Here is a 23,939-nt window from a genome sequence, read left to right as displayed (position 1 = left end):
GGGGGCCTGGAGGTCCCGTGAGGCAGAGAGAATCCCCCGCAGTGCGATAGGGGCCTGAGGTGAAGGGTCGTGACTAGGAAGGGAGGCGGCTAGGTGTGGAGCAGGTGCGTGAGGGGTAGCAGCATGGCCGGGAGAAGCATGGCGGGGGGAGAGAGAGAGAGAGAGAGGAGAATAGGGAAGAACTCAAGAGGGATCTTAGTTCCCTCCCCCCCCCCCCAAAAAAAAAAAAGGGAATTTATATTAAGTTTTTCAATACAAACGTAGGAAAAAAAACAAATAAAAAACAAATAGAAAGAGGAATAGAGAGCCATGCCTATGTAAAGACTCTCAATCCGAATAGCCACAGCAATTCTATAAGTCTTTGCTGCACCATGACCCATGTGGATTAAGTTTGTAAGTTTATACATGTAGAGGAATGAAGCATGGTGGCATGGGAAGGGAAGGGAAAGAGACTAATGGGAGAGAAATTGTGTCCCCTCTGCTCGCATAGATTCCTTTTATAGCCAATGTAAAAAATCAATAAAGAGGCCTCCCTGCATAAAGTGGGGAAGGGCATCTTCTATGTGATAAATAGCTTCAGTTGGGTGCGACAACCCTTGGCCTCTATTTTCACGTAGGGTTGCACAAGGGAAAGCTTGCCACCTCCTCCATGGGCCCTATGCCCGCTTATTGTACAACATTCTCACCTCTCTCTCTCTCTCTCTCTCTCTCTCTCTTTTCTTGTAAAAGAACCTTTCATTAAGAAGAATGTACATTCATAGCTACACCCATACACACACACACACTTTTTTTGGGTGAAATCCATTTGTATTATATTACAAGAAACTATGAAACTGTCCCCCCAAAGAAGAGAGGACAAGTAGTTACAAGCTTAAAAGATCTCATCATAGGGAAAGTAGGATAATCCAGATCTCGCATGTAGGCAGTCAAAGAATGAATCACCACACACACACACACACACACACACACACACAAGAGTACCTTTTCAATCATGGAGCTTTTACAAAAGAGGACCTGGACTACTTTAGGTCTTTTGGAGCTTTATGCTCCTAATGATGTGCCGAGGGGACCTTGAATATTGAGGCTGCACCATGCAAGATATTATGGCCATGACCTTCCACCAGTGATAGTGCCACAAAAAACCGACCTATACCTTGTGGGGAGGGCACATCTCTGCAGGTTCAATCGATAGCAAGCTTGTAGACAATCCAAGTATCCATTTGGTTGAGTAGGAGATTTTGGGTGGACTTTCAAGGTGTATCCTTTAGGATGGCTAAGGGGGAATGGAAACAATGAGCTATTGGCATAGGCATCTGCTCTATTACCACGAGGTCATTGAAGAACACATGCACACACGTTCACACACTAATAAATCAAGGAGCATGCCCATATCTCATAACGTAAAAGCACACCATGCAGTTTTAAACATCATAATGTCATCCACAAAATCAAAGGCAACAACTCCAACCTGCATGGCAGGGACAATGGCATCCCATGGATGTCATTTACCTACTGTGGTTATAAATAAGACATGCCATTCCTCTAAAAAAAATTTGAACAGCATTCTGGGAATCATTACCTTCAAAATATTGACTAGCCTAGGGTCCAGGTTATCTTGTAGCCGATCAGCACGGTGTAACCGCTGAGGATCCAATCCACAAAGTGCCAACTTTGCAGGTTCTTGTACGCACTGCAATTCAATATCACAAGAGCATAAACCTTGAATTCCTAGGCGATCAACCTTATACTTTCTCTATCAGAAAAAATATTCTAAACCTTGAGAGAAACAACCTGGTATTTAAAATCATGGCAGGTGAAAAGAATTCGGGTGCCTCCTAAACCCTGCTGAAACCATCACACGAGCACCCAGGTATCAAAGACATGGTAACAGAATGTAAGCATTGCTTGAGCATATTGAAGCGGTTTACAAACGATTGATTAAGATATTCCACATTCCAGTCTCCAGTGATAGCTGTTTAAAGAGTTTTAGATGCAACAATCAGATAGCGAACGAGTCTTGAGAGATACTCATGTTAGAAATGAATCTGACAGAGGGTATCCCCCACGGCAGAAGACTGATAGAGCATCCCAGGAATTACATACAGAAGTGTTTAACTATGGATTGTTGCCCTAACTGTCAGCCTAGGTCTGCAGTCTCCTTCCTACCTCTGTCTGCAACTCTTCTGCCCCTCTTTGTCCTCCTGGATGTAGGATCAAAGAGTGGTGATCTACTGCTTCAGTCTGCTGCTTGAAGGCTGCTCTGCTGGATGTGTTATGAGGCCCCAAGCTCCCCCTTTTATAGGGGCTGGATGCCCCCCAAAATGCCTGACTAGTAGGCCTAAAAACAGCTGACCCACCCACTCTGTAACAGCCGATTGGTGGGGGCACATTTCTTGAGGGTTTGCAGGCCCTGCCTGGCATGTGGCCAACTGCCACTGGCCAGGCAGTCCTGCCCTAGAACCGACCTGAAACTGGTCCTTTTCCAGGTCCATAACCTCTCCAAAACAGTTGCCACTTCTGCCTGCAATCAGCCTATGCTGTGGCCATTGCCAGGCCCTGGATGCTATCCAAACAGCTCTGTACTGCTGCTGACGACCTCCGTACAGCTGCTGACATCACCTGCCAGGTCATCACCCTGTTTCTGGCTGGATTCCCTGCGCAAACAAGCTCCCTCCAATTGTTGGCAGATGCATGGCAATTCCGTGCCATATCCGCCCTCCAGGAGAGCCTCCATCTGCCAAGTAAGTGGCCCCACCCTTAGGTTTCATTGTATCACTCATAGACCCTTTGGTCTTTCATAAACGTTAATAAACTTTCTTTCTTTCTTTCTTTCTCTATCAGCTCCACTAACACAGCACCGCTCAGCCCGTACAACTCCTTCTCTTCAACCCGTACAGCTGCAGTCCAGCTCGTGCAATTCCTCTTCCTCAGCCTGGGCCCTGTACAGCTCCGCTCCAACCTGTACACTCTTTTGTATACCCATTGTTTACCATACACCCGCCACTTCTAGCCCACTCAGTCCACTCAGCTCCGAAGTTTAGCCCATAATGGGGGGGACACCCTTTTTTCCTCTTTCACTCTGAGTTGGGCTGAACCCCTAGCCAACTCAGAGGTTAGTTCCAGCGTTGAAGGGCAACCTAGAGTAGATGGAATTTTCCAAAACAACCGTCTTTACTGCTTTGACCCCAACACGGAAATATTCAAATTCTGCCATTGCCTCCACTCCTACACCAATCCCTTTTACGAAGACATATAAGAGACATTACAACAAGCCTACAAGCATTGTAGGACTGCAGGAGTAAAACTTTCAATAATAACAAGTTATTATAGAACCTGAGGTTGGACTTGCAGCAATGGAGTAGAACGCCCTTGAGATAGATAGTATGGGCACGCAAGAAGTCATCGAAGAGGTAATACAAAAATACAATGTCTCCTCCTGAACCATAGTCTGTCTCTACTATTTAGGAAATGATCAATACTCAGATGATGTCAATGAAAGAAGAAATGAGAGCAGAAGTAGACAGCAAGGTTATGGGAGGTTCTTTTCTTTGGCCCGATTTTCATGATGTGCCCAGCGATGCAGGCCCGACTGAGCAGAGGATATGATGCACTTGCTAGACTTAAGCGGCAATGCTTTCACTCTCATTTTCAAATTCCGCAGACAAAGTCTCTTCTCTTTGACTCCTTGGTCCACCCAATGGGCATGTATGACGGTCCTTGCCGGGAGGTAGATTGGGCCGGAGTGTAGAGGCTCTAGGTTCTCTTATTGTCATGTATGATCCGCAACAGTCATCAGTCCCACACTAGATCATTCTAGCTATGTTTGGGGCACCCCCACTACAACTTGACGAAGCATTCTAGGTGATCACATACCTCTACCGAATCAAGGATTATGGTTCCTTGACCTCACGCTGACAAAGGTTAGCCATGATTATGGTTCCTTGACCTCACGCTGACAAAGGTTACATGGCTAGCCTTATCCTCTAGAAATTAGAGGTGTTGGTACGCTCTTACATGCATATGATTTGAGAGTCTGGGGCTCCATATGAAGAGATTACCCCCTTTCAATATAGCTCGAGTCCCCTTCTATTCCGCTCACTTACCATGAGGCTAAAAAGGTTACCTGGGCGGATCTCATACAACTAAACGCATTCATGAGTTGGTTAGCCCCCTAGCGAGCTTCTTGTGAAGCTTGGCTTCTACAGAGACCAATGCTTACACACATCCGAGGAGGGCTTCGTCAATTCACCAAGCTATACACAGGTCCACCTCCCCCAATCTTTGAGGATTTCGATCAGGCAGTTTCATCTTTCCTCGCACTGGCTACGCATAGAAACTAGATGGGCAAGGGGCATACATAGAGGGGGGCGCATTTGCACCCTATGTGATCTACGAGAGATTGAGCTAGAGGATCGTTTTGCTTTCATATGCCCTGTGTACTATGAGATTTGAGATCATCATTGCTCTCTAAGTTCAGACCCCTCTCCAACCTCTTGTCTCACCCTGACCAGGGATGCCTAGTGACTTTCATTCATGAGGCCGTACAACACAGAGACTAGCTGCTAGACGAGATCAAGGTGCTCAGCCAGATTCCACTCATAAAGTATGCTGCTGAGTTCTTCCAGTCAGATAGCACGGACCAACAGGCCCCAAGGAGATAAGATAGACACAGATCAGGCTCGAGATCAGACCCCTCTCCAACCTCTTGTCTCACCCTGACCAGGGATGCCTAGTGACTTTCATTCATGAGGCCGTACAACACAGAGACTAGCTGCTAGACGAGATCAAGGTGCTCAGCCAGATTCCACTCATAAAGTATGCTGCTGAGTTCTTCCAGTCAGATAGCACGGACCAACAGGCCCCAAGGAGATAAGATAGACACAGATCAGGCTCGAGATCTTGCCTCCATGCTCACCAGATCGGAGGCACGGCCAACGTGTGTGAGTGGCAATTGTCCAATGCAGGGCCACACCTAGGAGACCACAACAAACCGCGCATACTGACCATTACCACTGCTCTATCGTGGGTTTATGCTGTCACAGCCCCGTACATCACCCAAGTCTCTCTTGGACTTGACTCCTCCGCTAGCATATAGACAACCACCGCAGTGACGCCACACCATAGCTTTCCTTCTCCATGGGCTTAGACACTTTGTACTAGTGTTATGTTTATGTTATACTTGTCTTGGATGTAGATGCCCGCTGAAAGGCTCCACCCATTCAAAAAAATTGTATCCAGTTTTATCAGTCTCATAGACTCTTTGGTCTTTCGAACATTTTAATAATCTCTCTCTCTCTCTCTCTCTCAATAGAACAGTAGTAGGTCCAACAATTGCCCAAAACAAAAGGCATCATCAATGCTATTGATGATCTAGTTAATAGTAAAATAAGAGAGCAAAAAGAGCAGCATGAAAAAGCCCTCGACATCAGAATTGTGGGTGTGGAGAAGAGTGAAAATGGGAACATTGAAAAGGTCCTCACGCATGTTTTCCAAAGACCGTGCACATATTTGCACATGGCAAGATGCATTCGAAGTGGTGGAGGAAAGGCAAAAAACCAAAACAAATAATAGTTAAATTCCAAGATGCACAATCCCACCTCAAATTGCTGAATCATAAGCACCATCTCCAAAGACAATCCATGTGGATAAACGAGGATGTGTTTTTGTGTTCCACATTGATGTTTTCAGGGATCCCTCCATATTTTGATCCTGAGGGTCTTGAGTCCCTATTTATGCTTCTCTTTGCCCTTTGCTCTTTCCTGTAATGACAGCTTTCCCATCCTTCATGTAGGCACTCTTTCCTTACTTTCTCGCGTTTCTAATGACCTGAAGCTCCTTGAGTTTTTGGGCATATTGACTCCATGTGGATAAACGAGGATCTTACAAGGAGTCAATATGCCCAAAAACTCAAGGAGCTTCAGGTCATTAGAAACGTGAGAAAGTAAGGAAAGAGTGCCTACATGAAGGATGGGAAAGCTGTCATTACAGGAAAGAGCAAAGGGCAAAGAGAAGCATAAATAGGGACTCAAGACCCTCAGGATCAAAATATGGAGGGATCCCTGAAAACATCAATGTGGAACACAAAAACACACAAAGGAGGGAAGGTTTTGATGGGATAGCAGGTCGTGTCATCAGAAAGAGCCCAAAAGCGCTTCACTAAAAGCAAGGGCAGGAGTATTGGAATGCCATGCAGCTGTTGTATGAGCAGGAATGTAAAAATGCAAATAGGGCCTGGAAAACAGCAGATACAGCCAAGAAAGAGGTTAAAGCTTAAGCATACAAATCTACAAAATAGAAGGGGAAGAAAAAGAGGATCGTGACTTTTCCATCAAAGCAGCAAATAACATCATAACAGAAGAAGGTGTGGGAAAAGGGCTGAAAAAGCTAGCAAATGGGAAGCCTCCAGACACACAAGGGCTTGTGGCTGAAATGCTAACACGGGGGAGGAGAGAAGACAAAGAAAACGCTTACCAAGCTTATGAATATGGCTCTAGAGGAAGGATTTCCCTCAGAATGTGTGAGCCAATTACACACCTTGCCTTCAACATATTTACTGAAGACCATATTGGACCCACCACCCCATGAGACTTATACTGACATTTGCTTCCAACCACAACCTAGATGACATCTATAATGCCAATATAAGTCCTCTCCTTGTAAACATTCAAGACCTCACCTCTCTTGAAGCCAAAGTTGCCTTCATCACAGAGGCATTGTACACTAGCAAACATTACTCCTTCCCTTGCACTGTCAATTTCACCCAAAAAACGCTTCCTAGGAAGTATCCCTCACATCCACCCAAAAAACCTTCCATAGAGATTGCCACCCAAAAGGTATGGTATGATGAGAATGTCACATTCAAAGCATACAAGCTTCAAGGCTTGAGGGCTCCTCTCAGCCATACAATTTGAATAACTTATTGGTGATTGATCTGCCAGAAAAACCAAGAATTTTGTTGGACAATGACTCTAAACAACTTCGGAAGCGTATGGCATAACATCTAAAAGTCTATTGTTTCTTTGTAGATTATAGGAAAGCATTTGACACAATGCCTCACGCTCCCCTCATTAGGAGACCACGAGAGCTGCAAAATACCAGAATTTGAATATCTCAGCGGTGGCATTCTGTGAGATGTCAATAGTGAGTCCGTATAAAAGGAAAATGGACAGAGGAGATTGTATGCACCAAAGGGAATTATTAGGGATCAAACAAGTTGCCACCTATCACCAACTTCATTTGGCCTCTTATACCTTTTTATTCCCAGCTATGTTTTGGGCAAGTCTAAAATGAATAATATTGTCTTCACAAGCAATAAGCATGTGCAAAATCATAACCTTGGTTTTGCCAAGCTTGACCTTCAAATTCCTGCCCAAAGAAGTCTTGCGGGCCCCTCTAAAGCTATCTCACAGAGGACGACTTGAGAAGAAAATCATCTGCATACAATAAGATTGGGACCAATGTCTGGGCCAATGGTGGCGCCTCTCCTCTAGTTATGGGGAGGTTGCTCCAAAGTAGCTTTAAAGGTCCAAATGGACTCCCAATGCATGACTTGCAAGAGAATGAACTTGTCAATCTAAGACACAAAACAGCTCCAATGTAATTCAGGTAGCTCAACCTCTGGCGCATATTCATACATATAACACTGGATAAAATGAGTTAAAATGCATGTCAAAAGAAATAATTCCACCCCAACTGTACTAATCCTGAATAAGCAATACCCTGGACCGCAAACACAACAATTTAAGCAGCTTACTTGGCTAGCAAATACATCCCAAAACAAGGGTGCCACTGCTGCAGTCTGCCAATTGTGCAAATGTAAAATGTCTGGCTGCTTTCCAGATTTCACTATGTACTCCAAGGACGCTCTGCAAAAGTAGGTGAACCTACAGAAGAGGAACATAAGCTTAAAGGAACTTCTTGTCCTTCGAGCTCTATGTATTTAGACTTGAAGTCTGCAGAGACAATAAACATCTTTCTCAAGGCAGACGCATCTCACAGAGATGCTTACCTTTCAAAGTCATCACTGTAATCATACAAATGCTCTCGTGAAAAAAGACCACCCGGATGAAGAGGCTCAATGAACGTAACTGCAATGCCGTAAACAACCCTGTAAACACAAGTATCCAGCACAAAAAGCTCATATAAGCCTGCTTCCAGCAATTGTTCTGGTTTTAGGTTGAAGTAGCTTTGACAATGACCCCTTACATATTGCAACTTTAAAAAGGCCAGAACAAGTGTCCCACAAAACAGCATCTTGAACAGTAAAAAAACTGACCCAGTCCAAATTTTGTTTTTATGCCATTGGCCATCATAAAATGAATAAAAATCCACTGGTGTCTCCCTCAAGTTTTGCACATGATCCATATTGATCGTTGCATATCTGTGACGAAGTAATGTTAGACCTGATATTGAAGCCCCTACAAGAAAGACAAAATGACAACAGCAAGACTTTATGCAAAGTATAGATGAGTCATCACAATTGATAGAAATACATACTTTGGAAGAATCACCTCAACAAGGTTTCCTTTCCTTCTCAAAGCACGGCTTAATCCCATCACCGAAGTCCCTAGGGCTCCAGACTTCACAATGGGGTCTAGTTCTGTGCATATATGGGTTACATGCAACTGATACCTGAGTGGTGGCAACCATGCAAACCTTTGCTTAGATATTGGGCCCTCAAGTGTCATGATAACAATATATAAATCCATGAGAGTGAAGAAGCTCCAGCCTTCCATAATTTGAGTTTGTGGAAGAGATCCAAACAACAAAAAACTGAATGCATGAGTATCCACACTAGGGAGTCCTTTCCAAGAGGGAAGAAAGTATTCAAATTCATTATTAATGAACATGCTAAACCAATACAATCAGGGAATTCTGGAATCCAACCAATATGAAACCACAAAACCTGCTTACCAAAGTGAGGCTAAGATGTCACTGACATACCAAGCACAAGCTATTATCCACGCTTGATCAATTTCTAGAATCTCCACGGTAGAAACATATGCTGATGTACTAGAAGGCATCAATGAGAGGTGAACAAATAAGAGAGAGAAAGGAGAGATTGTGTTAGCACCTTCAAGAGATAAAAACATTTGTAAGACCAAAAAGGACACATATAGAAAGAAAGGCTTTAGTGCTAAGACTACAACACATCAATAAGACGTCTTCAATGGAAACCCCACATTGCAGCCTCTACCAAGGCACCAAGGCGGGGGCGCCACAATTGACATCAATAAAGTGTTGGGAAACGAGGTAGGGGGAGTGCATATACCTCTGTGGCCCTAGTCCTCCAGTGTAATGGTACCCATGTGCACAAATACTTGAATAAGCCCCCCTCCTGCTTCAATCAATGACATTGGTGGTGAGATCATTCTAAAGCAGGGTGATCTGCTCCTTTGTTCAGGATGCTTGTATTAGGTTTCCTTAGAGCAAGGCATTAAGATCCAGTACACATTAGGGCCATTTAAGATGTGAGGCTATTAACATACAGTGGACAAGGCCCTCACCTCTAGTTTGATGGAGACACCGGGGGGGGCTGGATGCTCTATTGCTGGTTACTTGATTCAGATCCTGTTATATGCAGATGGTGTGGTGCTATTATATTCTTCTACAAAAGGCTTCCAGAGACACCTAGATGCATTACAGGCGTTCTGTGAGTGCAAGCTGAGGGTCAACCTTGGTAAGACCAAGGTTATGGTCTTCAACACATCCCAAGCACCTATGCATAGAGAGCAGTTCAGTTTTGATGGATCACCGGTGGAGATTGTTTCATCATACACTCTCAAGGGTTCTCTTCTATGGCCCTATTTTCACGATGAAACCGGTGATGCAAAACCGTTTGAGCAAAAAACATGCCTCATTAGCCCAGCTGGAGAGGCAGTGCTTCCAGGACTTTCAGACCAAGGCTCTCCTTTTTGACGCCTTGGTCAGGCCAGCAAGCATGCTTGTTGGGGGCTGCCTCTCAAATACACCTCTCAAATACACGCTAGACTAGAGTAGAGCGACTTCAGGTTCTCATGTTATTGCGGATGATCCGCAGCAAGCCATCAGTTTCCCACCATATCATTCAGATTGAGTTTGGGTCATCTCTGTTGCTAGATGCGCCTTTCTAGGTCATCACATATTTGTATCATGTTAGAAAGTGCTAGCCCTAGCAACTGAGGGTGATCAAAGATGCTGGTATGCGCACACATGCAGGTGGTTTGAGAGATTGAGACTGCACATGGGCAGACTACCCCCCTTCTAGTACATCACTGATGCGCCATCTCTCCCCACTTAGATATCACGAGGTCAACCAAGTCATACGCAAGGAGCTTTTATAGGTGCATACATTCAGGACCTGGTTGGCACCCCAGTGAAGCTCCACATCACCCCGGTCTTCACCTTCACACTGATGAATTTCTGGCTCTGTTGCAAGGTCATCTGGAATAGGATCATCCTCAATCTGAATTATCATGGTCAGTTTAGTTACTGCTTTAGCCTTGCACAAATTTATACGTTTAGGTGTCCATTCCTCACCACATAGATAGCATAGGTTTTTCTTCTTCTATCCTCAATGATGGCCTGAACTGTTTAACCACTTTATCATTTTTGTCCTTTGGGTCTTCCTTAGGGCTGGGCCTATTTGAAGGCTTTGCTTCCTCAGCCTTGTAGGGCTTGAGGTTTCCCACATGGCTGCCATAAACAGAGGGGCATCTAGGAATAGGAGTGATTGATGTAGAGTGTACCACTTGCTTGGAAACGATTGGAGGGCTACTCTTGTTCACAGTTTTGCTATCCATGTGTCCAATGCCCACACCTTCTTTAGGTTATACTTGGGTTCATAGAGCTCAGCTAGTCTCATGGCCTCCTTAATAGTGCGGGCATTTTGGGCTCACACATTGGCAGCTATGCTGGGATGGAACCCATGAATGAACCTGAGCAGCCTGCTCCTATCATCAATACCATGGGCAAACAAAGATAAGCTTCCAAAGCCTTTTGATTTAATTTCTCACCATACCCTGCTGAGTTAATTCATACCATTCACACACAAGCTTATCTCTAGCAAGGGGAGATACAAAGGTCTGGAACATCTGCTCCTTGAAATCCTCCCAAGTGTGGACAGGGGTCCTCTCTTGTTGGAGGTGCCTCCACCAAGTATGGGCATATTCGTCCACGTGTAGCACAGTAAACCTAACCTTGCTTTGATCACTCTTGGGGTATAACAGGAAAAAGTCCTCCATTTTACTCAGCCACTCCTCCAGCTCATTGGGAGTACAAGAATGAGCCTTAAACTTAGACAAAACAAATTTTATCTTTAGCATCCTTGTCATGATGAGTGGGTTCCTTGGGTTCCACAGATTTAACAGTCTGAATATATTGGTGGAAACGCATGACTGACCTGAGTCTGCTAGTAGGGTCTTATTGTTATGCTCTAGCCGAGATAGCATGACCTCGGATAGATCGGTGGGCATTTTCTCTTAGATGACCAACTTTTGTAATAATTAATGTGCGTAATTAAATGGTCAAGAGAAGTAACTGCCAAGGTCCTAGGTGAGGGCGTAATGGCATTGACTAGATAGTTCTAATAGGGCTAGGGCCTAGGTGCATCTAAATGTGCAAATTGCCAAGGGGCAATTGTTTTTAAAGGAACTCCAAGAGAGGGGTGAAAAAGGATGCATCTAAGTAAGGGCCTAAAATGTAGACATGTGGCCAGGAACTATCTAGGGAGATGTGGGTCTCAAGGATAAACATGAAGGAAATACGTAGTGATGTATATATGAAGGAAAAAAATAATACGTATCATGCCCTTGAGAGTTGGCTAGGAGGATCGAAATATTGCCATCGCCCGTGAACGTGATAAGTTAGTGCGCAGGTTCAATACTAGTCAGGAACTGCAGATTAAAGCAAAGGAGAAATTTGTTAACACTTGGTATCAGAGCCAGGTTGGCAGAGCGATTTGGGGCAGTCCTGGATAAAGCGATTTGGAAAACTTTGCAGGCTGCGCACATACGTGATTTCTACTGGTGTCGGCAATATGCATGAAATGGGCCAGGTCGTTAATTGAGATTATGCCGTGACCCTTTGGTTGCTCAAGGGGATGAACTGCGGCTTTCTGTAAGGCGTGAAGGGGAAGTCACATAACGAACAGGCGGTGAATAGTTTTTTTGTTCGTGACAGTGGGCTGATCGAGACGCGTCGATTGAGATATACGGGCTGGGAATTAGTCGCGAAAGGCGATTATCAGTCAAAGAAGAATCATACGTGTACATGGTCGTCGCTGACAAGTGATTAGTTCTTGTGGAGAAATTGAGTTTTATAAATCTGTTTGACGGTCGGTATGGGAAGGAAGTTACAGCCTGTTCATCGAATGAACCAGTTACTCGTTGGAGTAAATCGTTGATTGACCCTGATTTAAAACGAAAGTGGGTGTTGATGCGTTCAGTACAGAGTTTGATAGCCGGTGTATGAAAGTACAATTGTGGCCTTGTATCTTCATCAGGCTGTGAGCAGCGACCCAGACTACCTTGTTTTCCCCTGCCTGTGCGCCTTCCGTTTTCGTTTGGCCTACCGCGTGCTCCGTTCTGTTGCTGCCCCTGCACTTGTGCTATATTGGTGGTGTGACTTCTGTTCGAGTATACCTCTTCGACCTGCCTGCTGTCTTCTTCCTGGGCTTCTCTTGTTTGAGCTCGTGTGGGGCTGGTCTACAAGAGATCAAAGGCTGCTTGCAGAATTGGGGAGACAGCCGTTGCGGAATTCGAGAGAGCACATCGAGTCCGAAGAATCCCAGGGAGCACAGTTTTTATATCGCTTTCCAGTTTTTTGTTTGCAGTTTATATTATTTAAAAAAAGCAGAAAAGTAAGAGTGAGAAAAGAATTTTTTAAAAAAAAATTTCCCTTTCAACGAAATGGAAGCAGAAGGGCAGGTTCAAGGGTGAATCCTAGCGAGTCTAGAGCTCAATCTACACAACAGATGTCACATCACGCAACACCTACATTGATTGGTAGGATTTCAATATTAGAGGATGCTTTACAGCAGATTATGAACCAGCAGCTTCAGGTGAATGCTGGTCAAAATGAGATTAGGGAGATGGTGCAAGCCTTGTCGGCTAGACCGTCTAGGATTGACAAGGGCAAAGCTCCAGCAGAGCCAGAGCCCAGTGTACATTCCTTAGAGAGCGCAAGGGTCAAAGTGCCTAATATCGCTAATTATAGACCGGAGAAGTACGCTGGTCGGATGACCGAGCGCAGCTCTGATGTGATCGAGGTTTGGTTGCACAAGTGGGAAGAAGCCTTCGCCATTTGTGAGATTAGATCCGATCTAAAGAAAATCCGCGAGGCCACACACCTGTTTATTGAGGCAGCGGACAGATGGTGGATAAAGCAACAGAAGGATCAAGTTGCTCCAACCACCTGGGAAGGGTTCAAAGCTGAATTCAAGAAACACTTTCTCCCACCTGATGAAGAATCCCGAGCTTGGGATGCTTATAGAAATCTTCGTCAGAGGAGCTTGTCAGTGGCAGAGTACACTGACAAATTTAGGGAATGTGTTATGAAAATAACAGACCCTCTCCCTATGTCGGTTCAGTTAAAAGACTATATCTATGGACTGAACGACAAAATAAAAATGGAAGTTCGGGCTAAATATGTGACTACACTAGATGAATCTATAGCAGTAGCCCTAAACTATGAGGATGCCAGAGGCAGATCTGGTGGATTTGTGTAGGCAGGGACTCAGTATGAGCACCCGAGAAAAGGGGGATTTCAGAGGAAATGGGTTTCAAAGACAAGTGTCTCGCAGCCAAGTGGCCAAACCAAGCAGGTGAAGCCGGTTGAGGGACCAACAAAAACAAGTACCACCGTTGGGGTGAAACGGAAAATAACTCCAATGGCAGCCCGGGCTTGGTCAAAGTCCTCATTGACCCCTGAACAAAAAGAGAAAGCTAGGAAAGAAGGATTGTGCTTTGGCTGCCTTCAGCGACATCAGTGGAAGGATTGTCCACTGAACAAAGATCGTCGCACGGCTAATATGATAATATCTGAATGCGACGTAGAAATGCAGGAGAGTCCCAGTGCGGAACATATGCAAATGCAACTGGCGGGACCTTCTCAGAGGTTAGTACCTTGTTTGTTATGTGTATCTGTTGCTAAGTTAGTGACGAGTGCACCTGATAACATCCTATCTAAGCCCGCAGCAACGGGGTATACAGCCTTCAACGATACGGAGTTGATCAAAATGAAAGGGCAAGTGGCCAGTCATGATGTCATTGTGTTGTTTGACTCAGCGTCAACTCACAATGTGATTAACTCCAAGCTCGTGAAGAGGCTGAAATTAAAGACAAGTCCATCTGACTATGCGTACACAGTCAGGATGGCAGACGGAAGTTCAACTGAAGTATGGGACCAAAGGGTTACCCAGTTGGAGCTTCGGATTCAGGACTATACTGAGAAGCTTGATTTTGAAATGACCAAGCTTGCTCATGCGGATATAGCCCTGGGAATGGCGTGGCATTCTAGGAAGAATCCAGCCATTGATTGGAAAAAGCACGTATATCAATTCAAGATGAATGATGTGCTTTATGTCTTGCGAGGTGAAAAAGATATACCTCAGGGACCGTTGGTTTCCGTGATGGAAATCAGAAAGGCTCAAGTAGAGTTTTTATACCTTTGCACAGCATCGGTAGAGTCGGTGGATGATTCTTCGACTAGCACTGATGTTACGCAAAGTGGTGAGATGGCCAAGCTGGCTAATCTTATAACAGAGGAGTTCTCTGAATGTTTTAGGGATGAACTACCTTATGGGTTACCTCCAGAGCGGAAAGTTCAGCATAAGATTGAACTGATCCCGGGGGCAGAACCTGTAAATAGACCTCCCTATAGAATGAGTTTTACTGAAGAAGCGGAGGTGCGTAGGCAACTGGAAGAATACCTCAAGTTGGGGCAGATTCAACCAAGTTTCTCACCTTTTGCTTCACCAGTGATATTAAAGAGGAAAAAGGATGATACGTTTCGCCTCTGTATAGATTACAGAGCATTGAATAATATCACTGTTAAGCACAGGTATCCGATGGCTCGGATTGATGATTTGCTAGATGCATTACATGGAGCCGTGATTTTCAGCAAGATAGATCTTAAGTGCGGCTATCATCAGATCCGGATTAGAGCCGAGGATGTGCATAAAACCGCTTTTAGAAGCAGGTTTGGTCATTATGAGTTTTTGGTAATGCCCTTCGGACTTACCAATGCTCCAGCGACCTTCGTCATGCTTATGAACGATTTACTACGTCCGTATATCGGAAAGTTCGTAGTACATTTTATTGACGATATCTTGATATTCAGTAAGAGTGTTACTGAGCATTGTGAACACTTAAGGATAGTGTTCAGTACTTTGAGGAAAGCCAGTCTTTATGTGAATAAAAAGAAAACTATACTGTGTATGGTTAGGCTTGAGTATTTAGGGTTCATAATTACTCCACAGGGGGTAGAAATGGATCCGAAGAAAGTGGCTGCGATACTAACTTGGCCAATCCCTCAGAGTCTGACCGCGTTGCGATCATTCTTGGGATTTGTCCAGTTTTATAGAAGGCATATCAAAGGATATTCCGAAATAGTATCGCCATTGACTGATCTGACCTCAGATAAAGTACCTTTTATTTGGGGACAGAATCAACAGGAAAGTTTTAACACCATAAAACAAGCTGTGGTCTCAGGACCGGTGTTGAAAATAGTTGATCCCCAGAAACCGTTGTTCCTAGAAACCGATGCAAGTGGCATTGCGGTAGGAGCAGTCCTCCTTCAAGAGGGAAGGCCAGTAGCCTTTGAAAGCAAGAAGCTTTCTCCCTCTCAAAGGAATTGGCCAACTCATGAATTGGAGTTGTATGCTGTTATCCATGCTTTGAAAACATGGAGGCATTATCTGTATGGTTCAGAGTTTTATGTGGATGTGGATCATGATACTCTGAAACATTTTTTGTAAACAACCTGACTTGAGGGGCCGCCAAGCTAGGTGGGCAGAGCTCATGCAGGAGTTTAATCTAACGATTCGGTACCGAAGAGGAAAAGACAATAAGGTAGCTGATGCGTTGTCTCGCATTATGCACAACCTGAGTTTCACGGTATTAGAGAGTGCTCTAATGACCGAGATCAGAGAAACTCAGAAGGTGGACGAGTTTGTCCAGAGCTTATGGCCTAAGGCTCATGTATTAAAACCCGGGGAAAGTGAAAAGGATGACCTGGCATCCAGAAAAGGCCAAACTTATGCAAGATATACCATAAGGGATGGTATGCTAGTTAGAAATGGCAAGGTTGTAGTACCTGGTCAGAATGATCTCAGGCAGAGAGTCATTCGACAATGCCATGATAGCCCGTGTGCGGGACATCCAGGTGTCGAGAAGACATATGATCTCGTGAAGCGAGATTTCTTTTGGCCAAAGATGAAAAAGCATATTCATGAATATGTGACACGGTGTTTCTCGTGTCAGGTAAGTAAGGCCGAGCGGGTGAAGCCACCCGGACTTTTACAGCCCTTGGAAATACCACTAAGTAAGTGGGAGAGCATTTCCATGGACTTTATTGTAGGGTTACCTGCAACACAAGGAGGGTATAATTCTATCCTTGTGGTGGTTGATCGTCTAACCAAGATGGCTCACTTCATTCCGACTAGAGAGTCTATTAGTGCCCCGCAAGTAGCGGATTTGTTTATTAGACATATATTTCGTCTGCATGGATTGCCTAGATCAATAGTGTCAGACAGAGATGTCAGGTTTACCGGTCACTTTTGGACAGCGGTATTTGAGACACTAAGGACTGAGTTGGGAATGAGTAGTGGGGATCATCCTGAGACGGATGGTCAGACGGAGAGAGTCAACCAGACTTTAGAGGATATGCTGAGAGCATATGTGTCATTGAGGCAACATACATGGGACAAGTGGTTGCCATTGTTGGAGTTTGCCTACAATGATCGAAAACATTCATCTACCGGGTTCAGTCCGTTTGAGCTGAACTATGGTTATAGACCAGCCAATCCGACTATAGTTGGAGTACCTCAGAAAGTGCCTAGTGCCGCGAACTTTGTAGTTCAGATGCGGGAGATGCTAGCACTTGCGAGAGCTAACATCCGCCAGGCTATGGATAGAGCCAAGGTGTATGCGGATGAAAATCGGTCTATAAGAGTATTTGAAGAAGGAGAAAAAGTTTTTCTCAGAATTCCTTCGCACTCGTAGTCGTTGACTTCAGGAGAGTGTGCTAAGTTATCACCTCGATACTGTGGGCCGTGGTTAATTCTGAAAAGAATAGGCAGTGTAGCCTATAAATTAGAATTGCCACAGGGGTGTAAGGTGCACCCGGTTTTTCATGTTTCGCGCTTAAAGAAATTTTTGCATACAGGTGACTCACTAATCGAAGGTGTGGTTTTGTTTCAGGAGATAGAGGATATTGCAAGGCGCAAACCAACAAGAATCCTGGACCGAGGAACAATGCAGATACGAAATCGGAAGATACCCACGGTGTTGGTTGGATGGCATGGTCAGCCTCTATCGGAAGCTACCTGGGAATCCGTATACCAGTTGCGGAGAGCATTCCCAGATTTCATCATCGAGGACGCTGATGCTTGAAGAGGGAAGGAATGTTATGCTCTAGCCGAGATAGCATGACCTCGGATAGATCGGTGGGCATTTTCTCTTAGATGACCAACTTTTGTAATAATTAATGTGCGTAATTAAATGGTCAAGAGAAGTAACTGCCAAGGTCCTAGGTGAGGGCGTAATGGCATTGACTAGATAGTTCTAATAGGGCTAGGGCCTAGGTGCATCTAAATGTGCAAATTGCCAAGGGGCAATTGTTTTTAAAGGAACTCCAAGAGAGGGGTGAAAAAGGATGCATCTAAGTAAGGGCCTAAAATGTAGACATGTGGCCAGGAACTATCTAGGGAGATGTGGGTCTCAAGGATAAACATGAAGGAAATACGTAGTGATGTATATATGAAGGAAAAAAATAATACGTATCATGCCCTTGAGAGTTGGCTGGGAGGATCGAAATATTGCCATCGCCCGTGAACGTGATAAGTTAGTGCGCAGGTTCAATACTAGTCAGGAACTGCAGATTAAAGCAAAGGAGAAATTTGTTAACACTTATACTCGTTGAATCTTTGACATAGGCCACCCACTCAGGGCTGGCACCCTTGGGAACATTTCTCCTTAGTGGCTCCCCTGCTGCTATGAGCTCACACCATTACAATGGTGGGCCTTCATTGCTGAGGACATAAAACCACTAGGGTCTGCAGTAGGTTCAGCACTAATGTCAGCATCAGATTTTGAGTCATCCCCTTTGGCCTGCTCCATAGGCTTTTTCCCTTCATGAATCTGGCTCCTCCTGAGCTGATCAAGACTTCTGTTCATGGTGGCTGCAACTGAATACCACCAAAAACAGCATCAAATTTCTTTAGCTTGAGCTGGCTGTGCACACACACACTTTTTTTTTTTGGGTGAAATCTTATATTTCTGTGTGGGAAACCCGAAAAAGGGGTAAAAACCCACCAATAAGTACAAAGTAAAAATTTACAAGTAAAGCCTCAGAGCAAAAGTCATGAGGCAGCCAAGTAAAAAGTTACAAGATTCAAACTGGAGGAGGATCGAAGACAATGTTGCTTTCTAAAAATTGATGCAGTGAAGAAACTGCACCATCAATAAAAACCACCTGTTTTTTGCCCTTGTGATTCTTCTTTATATAAGCAGGGAGCCTGAATTTTTGAATCACAAGGTCAAAAACCTGTTGCAACATAGGATGAAAAGACTCCAGAGAAAAAGAGACATCTTGTCACCACAATGTAAATATCCTAAGTCAAAGTACAGTTGACCATTTATTTGATCATAATTAAAGAGTTTTCCATATGCGTTAATTATGGTCAAAAGAGTTTTTCTATTGGTCAAAGAATTGACTACGGTCAAAGATACTTGACTTTGGTCAAGTAAGCCTGATCTCGGTCAAGAAGACTTGGTTTATACCAAGAAGGGTAACTACGGTTCACCAAGATGTGCCAACTTCGGTTGGAGAGACTTGACTATAATTAAGGTGCCTCGACCCTCGGTCAAAGCCCCTTAATTATGATCAACAGCGTTGACTTTGGTCAACCAGAGAATAAATATATATTTTTATATTTGTTATGTGTGCACATGTGTTCAGTGGGGACGCCCACTGTGACTAGAATTAGTCCAGAGTGTAATATTTGCATGCAAGGCGCTAACAATTAATGGGTGCCATGGTGGTGCGCTTTAATTAATTGTTACAAGTACTAGGAAGAGTTATGTTCCTAAGCGCAATGGAGCCTACCAAGAGTCTAGGAGGCGGTTCGCGTGACCAAGTGCTTCGAAGACTCCAAAGTTGCCCTTAGTGGCATGTAATTAGGAAAGTAATGTAGAAATTGACAAGTGGCTTGTTGCCAAGAAAGAGAGCCTAAGAGCTCATGTAATTTCGAATTCACGTTTTGAATTATGTATGCTCAGCTCTACGCTGAACTATTGTATTCACTTTTTCTCAAGAAATAAAATACCTTCAAGGGGGTCCAGCCCGACATGTTGTCCTCGGCCCTAGTGTATCTGTTGAGAGAGGGAGAGAGGGAGAAAGAAAGAAAGAAAGAAAGTTTATTAAAGTCTTCGGAAGACCGATGGGTCTATGAGACTGTGACAATCCTGATACAACGAGCTGTGGTAGTCGAGCTACTAAACGAGCGTCCATACCAATGCAAAATGCAAAATGCCAAAAATGCAGAATGGCAGTACTAAGTCCTAAGTACAACATAGTGATGTCACTGGTTGACTATATATCAATCTCAGCATCATCATCAATATCATCATCATCCCCAGCAACAGCAAGATATTAAGATGGATGAGGCAGTGGAGGCATGAAGTCGGCAATAGAGTGCTGTCGGCCACTCAGAGGTGCGGTCCTGGCACGTCTCTTGGTCGTAGCTCTACGTCTAACCAGGGCTACTATGACCCCCGTCGGTCGGGCTCCAACTCTAAACAAGGAGGGGATGTCTCCAAGTGTGATCTGTGTGTCGACCCTCTGTCTGAGCTGTCGGGTCACGGTCATGTCGAGGCCTCGTCTCGTTGGGATCCATGTGATCTAGCTCCGTGATAGAGCTCTGAGAGGGATCAACCGAGGAAGAAGTCTGCTCCTGTCTCCGTGCTCGAAGTATCCTCTCGCGATGTCTAAGTGCCTCATGAATGAAACCTGCCAAACACCGCTTGTCTGGGTAGGAGAGGAAATGGGCTAAAATCCCATAACTATCTTTGAAGAGGCAGCGGAAACGTCCTCGGATCTCATAGTACACAGGACACCTGAAGATGAAATGCTCCTCTGTCTCAACCTCCTGTATGTCACATAGTGTGCATATGCGCCGCTCCCTGGGTAGTCGCTCTGCTCTGCCGCTCTCGATGTGAAGTCTGTGTGAAGAGACCCGGAACTACCCAAGAGAGATCCTCATCGAGTGGGGTAGGTGAATCTGTGTGTATCCTGGTGTGTCTAAGTGCCTCATGAATGAAATCTGCCAAACACCGCTGGTCTGGGTAGGAGAGGAAATGGGCTAAAATCCCATAACTATCTCTGAAGAGGCAGTGGAAAAGTCCTCGGATCTCATAGTACACACGACACCTGAAGATGAAATGCTCCTCTGTCTCAACCTCCTGTATGTCACATAGTGTGCATATGCGCCGCTCCCTGGGTAGTCGCTCTGCTCTGCCGCTCTCGATGCGAAGTCTGTGTGAAGAGACCAGGAACTGCCCAAGAGAGATCCTCATCGAGTGGGGTAGGTGAATCTGTGTGTATCCTGGTGGGTCAATGAAACCCTCCGCTGTGATATGTAAGAAGTGATCTCTGTAGAAGCTAAGCTTCACTGGGAGTTCACTCGGTTCCAACCAGGTCCGAAAAGTGTAGCTGTAGTAGATCCTCACGGATAACCTGGTTGACCTCGTGTGATAAGAGGGGAGAGAACGGAGCATCCATGCTATACTGGAAGGGAGGTAGTCTATCCATGTGGAGCCCCAATCGCTCAAACCATCTCTCTATACGTGCATATCAGCACCTCTGATCTCCTTCTGCTGCAAGCGTCATAGAAGAGGATAAAGCTATCCATGGTAGCCTACTACGCCCCAAGGTATAATCCCCATATTCCCTAACTCGGTACAGATATGTGATGACCTGAAATGCAGCATCTAGCTGTAAAGGAGGTGACCCAAACTCAGCCTGAATGATTTGGTGAGGAACGGATGACTTACCACGAATCATCCGTGATAGCATGAGAACCTGTAGCCGCTCCACACGGGCCCACTCTGTATTCGACAAGTCTGGCCCCCAACAAAGACTGCCGTATATCCCCACTGGGCGAGCCAAGAAGTCAAAAAGCAACCCCTTGGTGCATGGATCCTGAAAGTGTGAGCGGAAGCACTGCCTCTCTAGCCTGGCCAATGAGGCATACCCTCTACTCAAGCGTGCCTGCATCGCAGGTCTCATAGTGAAGCTCGGTCCGGAGAAGATACCCCCAAGATAAGTGTATGATGAAACTATCTCAACAGATGACCCCGCAAATGTGAACTGCTCCTGACGCATGATGGCTCGAGATGTATTGAAGATCACAACCTTGGTTTTACCCAAGTTGACCTTCAAATCATGAGACTCACAAAAGGACTGTAGTGCGTCTAGGTGTCTCTGAAGCCCCTCTGCTGAGGAAGACAAGAGAGCCACGTCATCTGTGCGAGGGGGAAGAGAGGAGAGGAAGTGAGCAAGAGAGTGAGAGTGAGAGAGACACAATAGTGCGGGTGTGAAGTGATGAGTGAGCCACACCACAAACTCACTTATGTTATATTAGGATTAGGTTTATTCTATGACTGTCTTAAGACAGTCATAGGTGTCCTATCTTTAATTCTTTTAATTAAGGGTAGGCAATGTGCCTTTACCCCAACAACCTCCCACCTAAAGGCCAATGTGCCAAAAGGGGAGAAAAGAATAAAAATTACAGCAATATACAGTTACTGTATACTAGACCATAAAGTAAGAATGGTCTCATCCTAATCCCATGATGTGGCGGCAATGTGCAAACCGTTCTGTAGGCAAGCTCTTAGTGAGCAAATCTGCAGGATTATCATCAGTATGTACTTTCACAAGCTCAAGACGCTTGTCTTCCAGTACCTCCCTGATGAAATGATATTTCACTTCTATGTGCTTGGTCTTCTGATGAAAGACCGGATTCTTTGCCAACATGATAGCACTCTGACTATCACAATGCAAAATTGGCATGTCACTTGTAATGCCCAAATCTCCCACCAGCCGAGTAAGCCATATTGCTTCCTTGCAGGCCTCAATGGCTGCAACATATTCAGCTTCTGTGGTTGACAGTGCAACGCATTTCTGCAACCGAGACACCCATGATATAGCACCTCCTGCAAATGTGAAAATATAACCGGTAGTAGATTTCCGGTTATCTGCATTCCCTGCATAGTCTGAATCTGTAAAACCATGCACCAATGCATCCTTCCTACCATAGCATATGCACAAGTCTTTGGTACCTTTGAGATACCTCAAGACACCTTTCACTGCTTCCCAATGCCGCTTGCCTGGATTTGCCATATACCTGCTGATGACTCCCACCGCAAAAGCAATATCCGGACGAGTGGCAACCATGGCATACATCAAAGATCCAACTGCAGATGCATACGGAACCTTGGCCATTTCAGCCTTATCATCATCTGATCTGGGGCTGTCCTTACTGCTGAGTTTTAAATGTGGAGGCAACGGGGTACTAATGGACTTCCCCCCCTCCATTTTAAACCTCTGCAGTACTTTGTCAATATACTCTTTCTGTGACAGAAACAAAAGTCCCTTGGACCTGTCACGAGTAATACGCATGCCAAGAATATGATTTGCATCACCCAAGTCTTTCATGTCAAAAGACTTATGCAGTTGTTTCTTCAAAGCAGTAATCTCATGCTGAGATTTACTGGCAATAAGCATGTCATCCACATATAGAATGAGTAGCATCAAACTGCCATCCTTTGCCCGTTTGGTGTATAAGCAATGATCGGTCTCACACCGAAGATACCCTTGGGACTGCATGAAGGCATCAAACTTCTTGTACCATTCTCTTGGTGCCTGCTTGAGTCCATACAAGCTCCTTTTGAGCTTACATACAAGCTGCTCTTTCCCTTTAACAGCATATCCCTCTGGCTGACTCATATAGATCTCATCATGGAGATCTCCGTGAAGAAAAGCTGTCTTCACATCCATCTGACATAAATCCATGTCATCATGAGCAACAAGAGCTAACACTGCTCTCAAAGTAGTCATCTTGACTACAGGGGAAAAAATCTCATCAAAATCAATGCCCTTCTCCTGCTTAAATCCCTTGGCAACCAATCTGGCCTTATACCGAGGTAAAGCATTTGAATCCACTTTGACTTTGTAAACCCACTTGCATGGCAAAACCTTTCTGCCTGCAGGTAACTGCACCAAGTCCCATGTATCATTCTGAAGTAGGGAGTCCATTTCTGATTGCATGGCTTTCTCCCACTTCTTTTTCTCTGCTCTTCCCATAGCTTCCTTGAAGCTGGAAGGCTCACCACAATCTGTCAACATGATAAAATCAGCCACATTATTGGCTCCTGGAACAAACCTGACAGGAGGCCGTTGTGCACGGGAGCTCCTCCTAACAAAATGTTCCGGATTAGGCTGCTGTCCAGCCTGTTCTTCATGAATGACAGGTGGCTGTACCACCATATCTGGCTGTGCTACAGCTTCATCTGCTGGCATATCCAGTGGTACATCATTGGCAAAATCATCTGGCTGATTTCCAGCCTGTATACCCTCTTGAACAGGGTGATCTGCAGCAGGCTGCTGCTGCATATAAATGGGCATTCTTGGCTGTCCAACATCATCATAAATAACCCTCCTGTATTCCACAGGTTGCACGG

General features: G+C 44.9%; 1 protein-coding gene across 2 annotated transcripts in view; it reads right to left on the bottom strand.

The window, feature by feature from the left end:
* LOC147897397 (uncharacterized) overlaps nucleotides 1-23,939 on the bottom strand; it is an 85,595-nt gene that overhangs the window by 14,634 nt on the left and 47,022 nt on the right. The window contains exons 7-12 of one of the 2 annotated variants that reach the window (XM_087380513.1): nucleotides 8,497-8,631; nucleotides 8,276-8,380; nucleotides 8,009-8,107; nucleotides 7,754-7,883; nucleotides 1,792-1,842; nucleotides 1,580-1,690 (exon numbers count right to left, since the gene is read on the bottom strand). In XM_087380513.1, coding sequence (XP_087236639.1) covers nucleotides 1,580-1,690; nucleotides 1,792-1,842; nucleotides 7,754-7,883; nucleotides 8,009-8,107; nucleotides 8,276-8,380; nucleotides 8,497-8,631 — 631 coding nt within the window. Of the gene's footprint in view, nucleotides 1-1,579; nucleotides 1,691-1,791; nucleotides 1,846-7,753; nucleotides 7,884-8,008; nucleotides 8,108-8,275; nucleotides 8,381-8,496; nucleotides 8,632-23,939 lie in introns of both variants that reach the window. The other variant, XM_087380512.1, reaches the window with a different exon arrangement.

Source organism: Dipteris shenzhenensis, chromosome 10 (genome assembly GCF_047967505.1).
Source record: "Dipteris shenzhenensis isolate YYH24624 ecotype China chromosome 10, Dip_SZ_1.0, whole genome shotgun sequence".
Lineage (NCBI taxonomy): Eukaryota > Viridiplantae > Streptophyta > Polypodiopsida > Gleicheniales > Dipteridaceae > Dipteris > Dipteris shenzhenensis.
The sequence above is the reverse complement of the archived record's forward strand: the minus strand, read 5'-3'. Positions and strand labels throughout refer to the sequence as shown.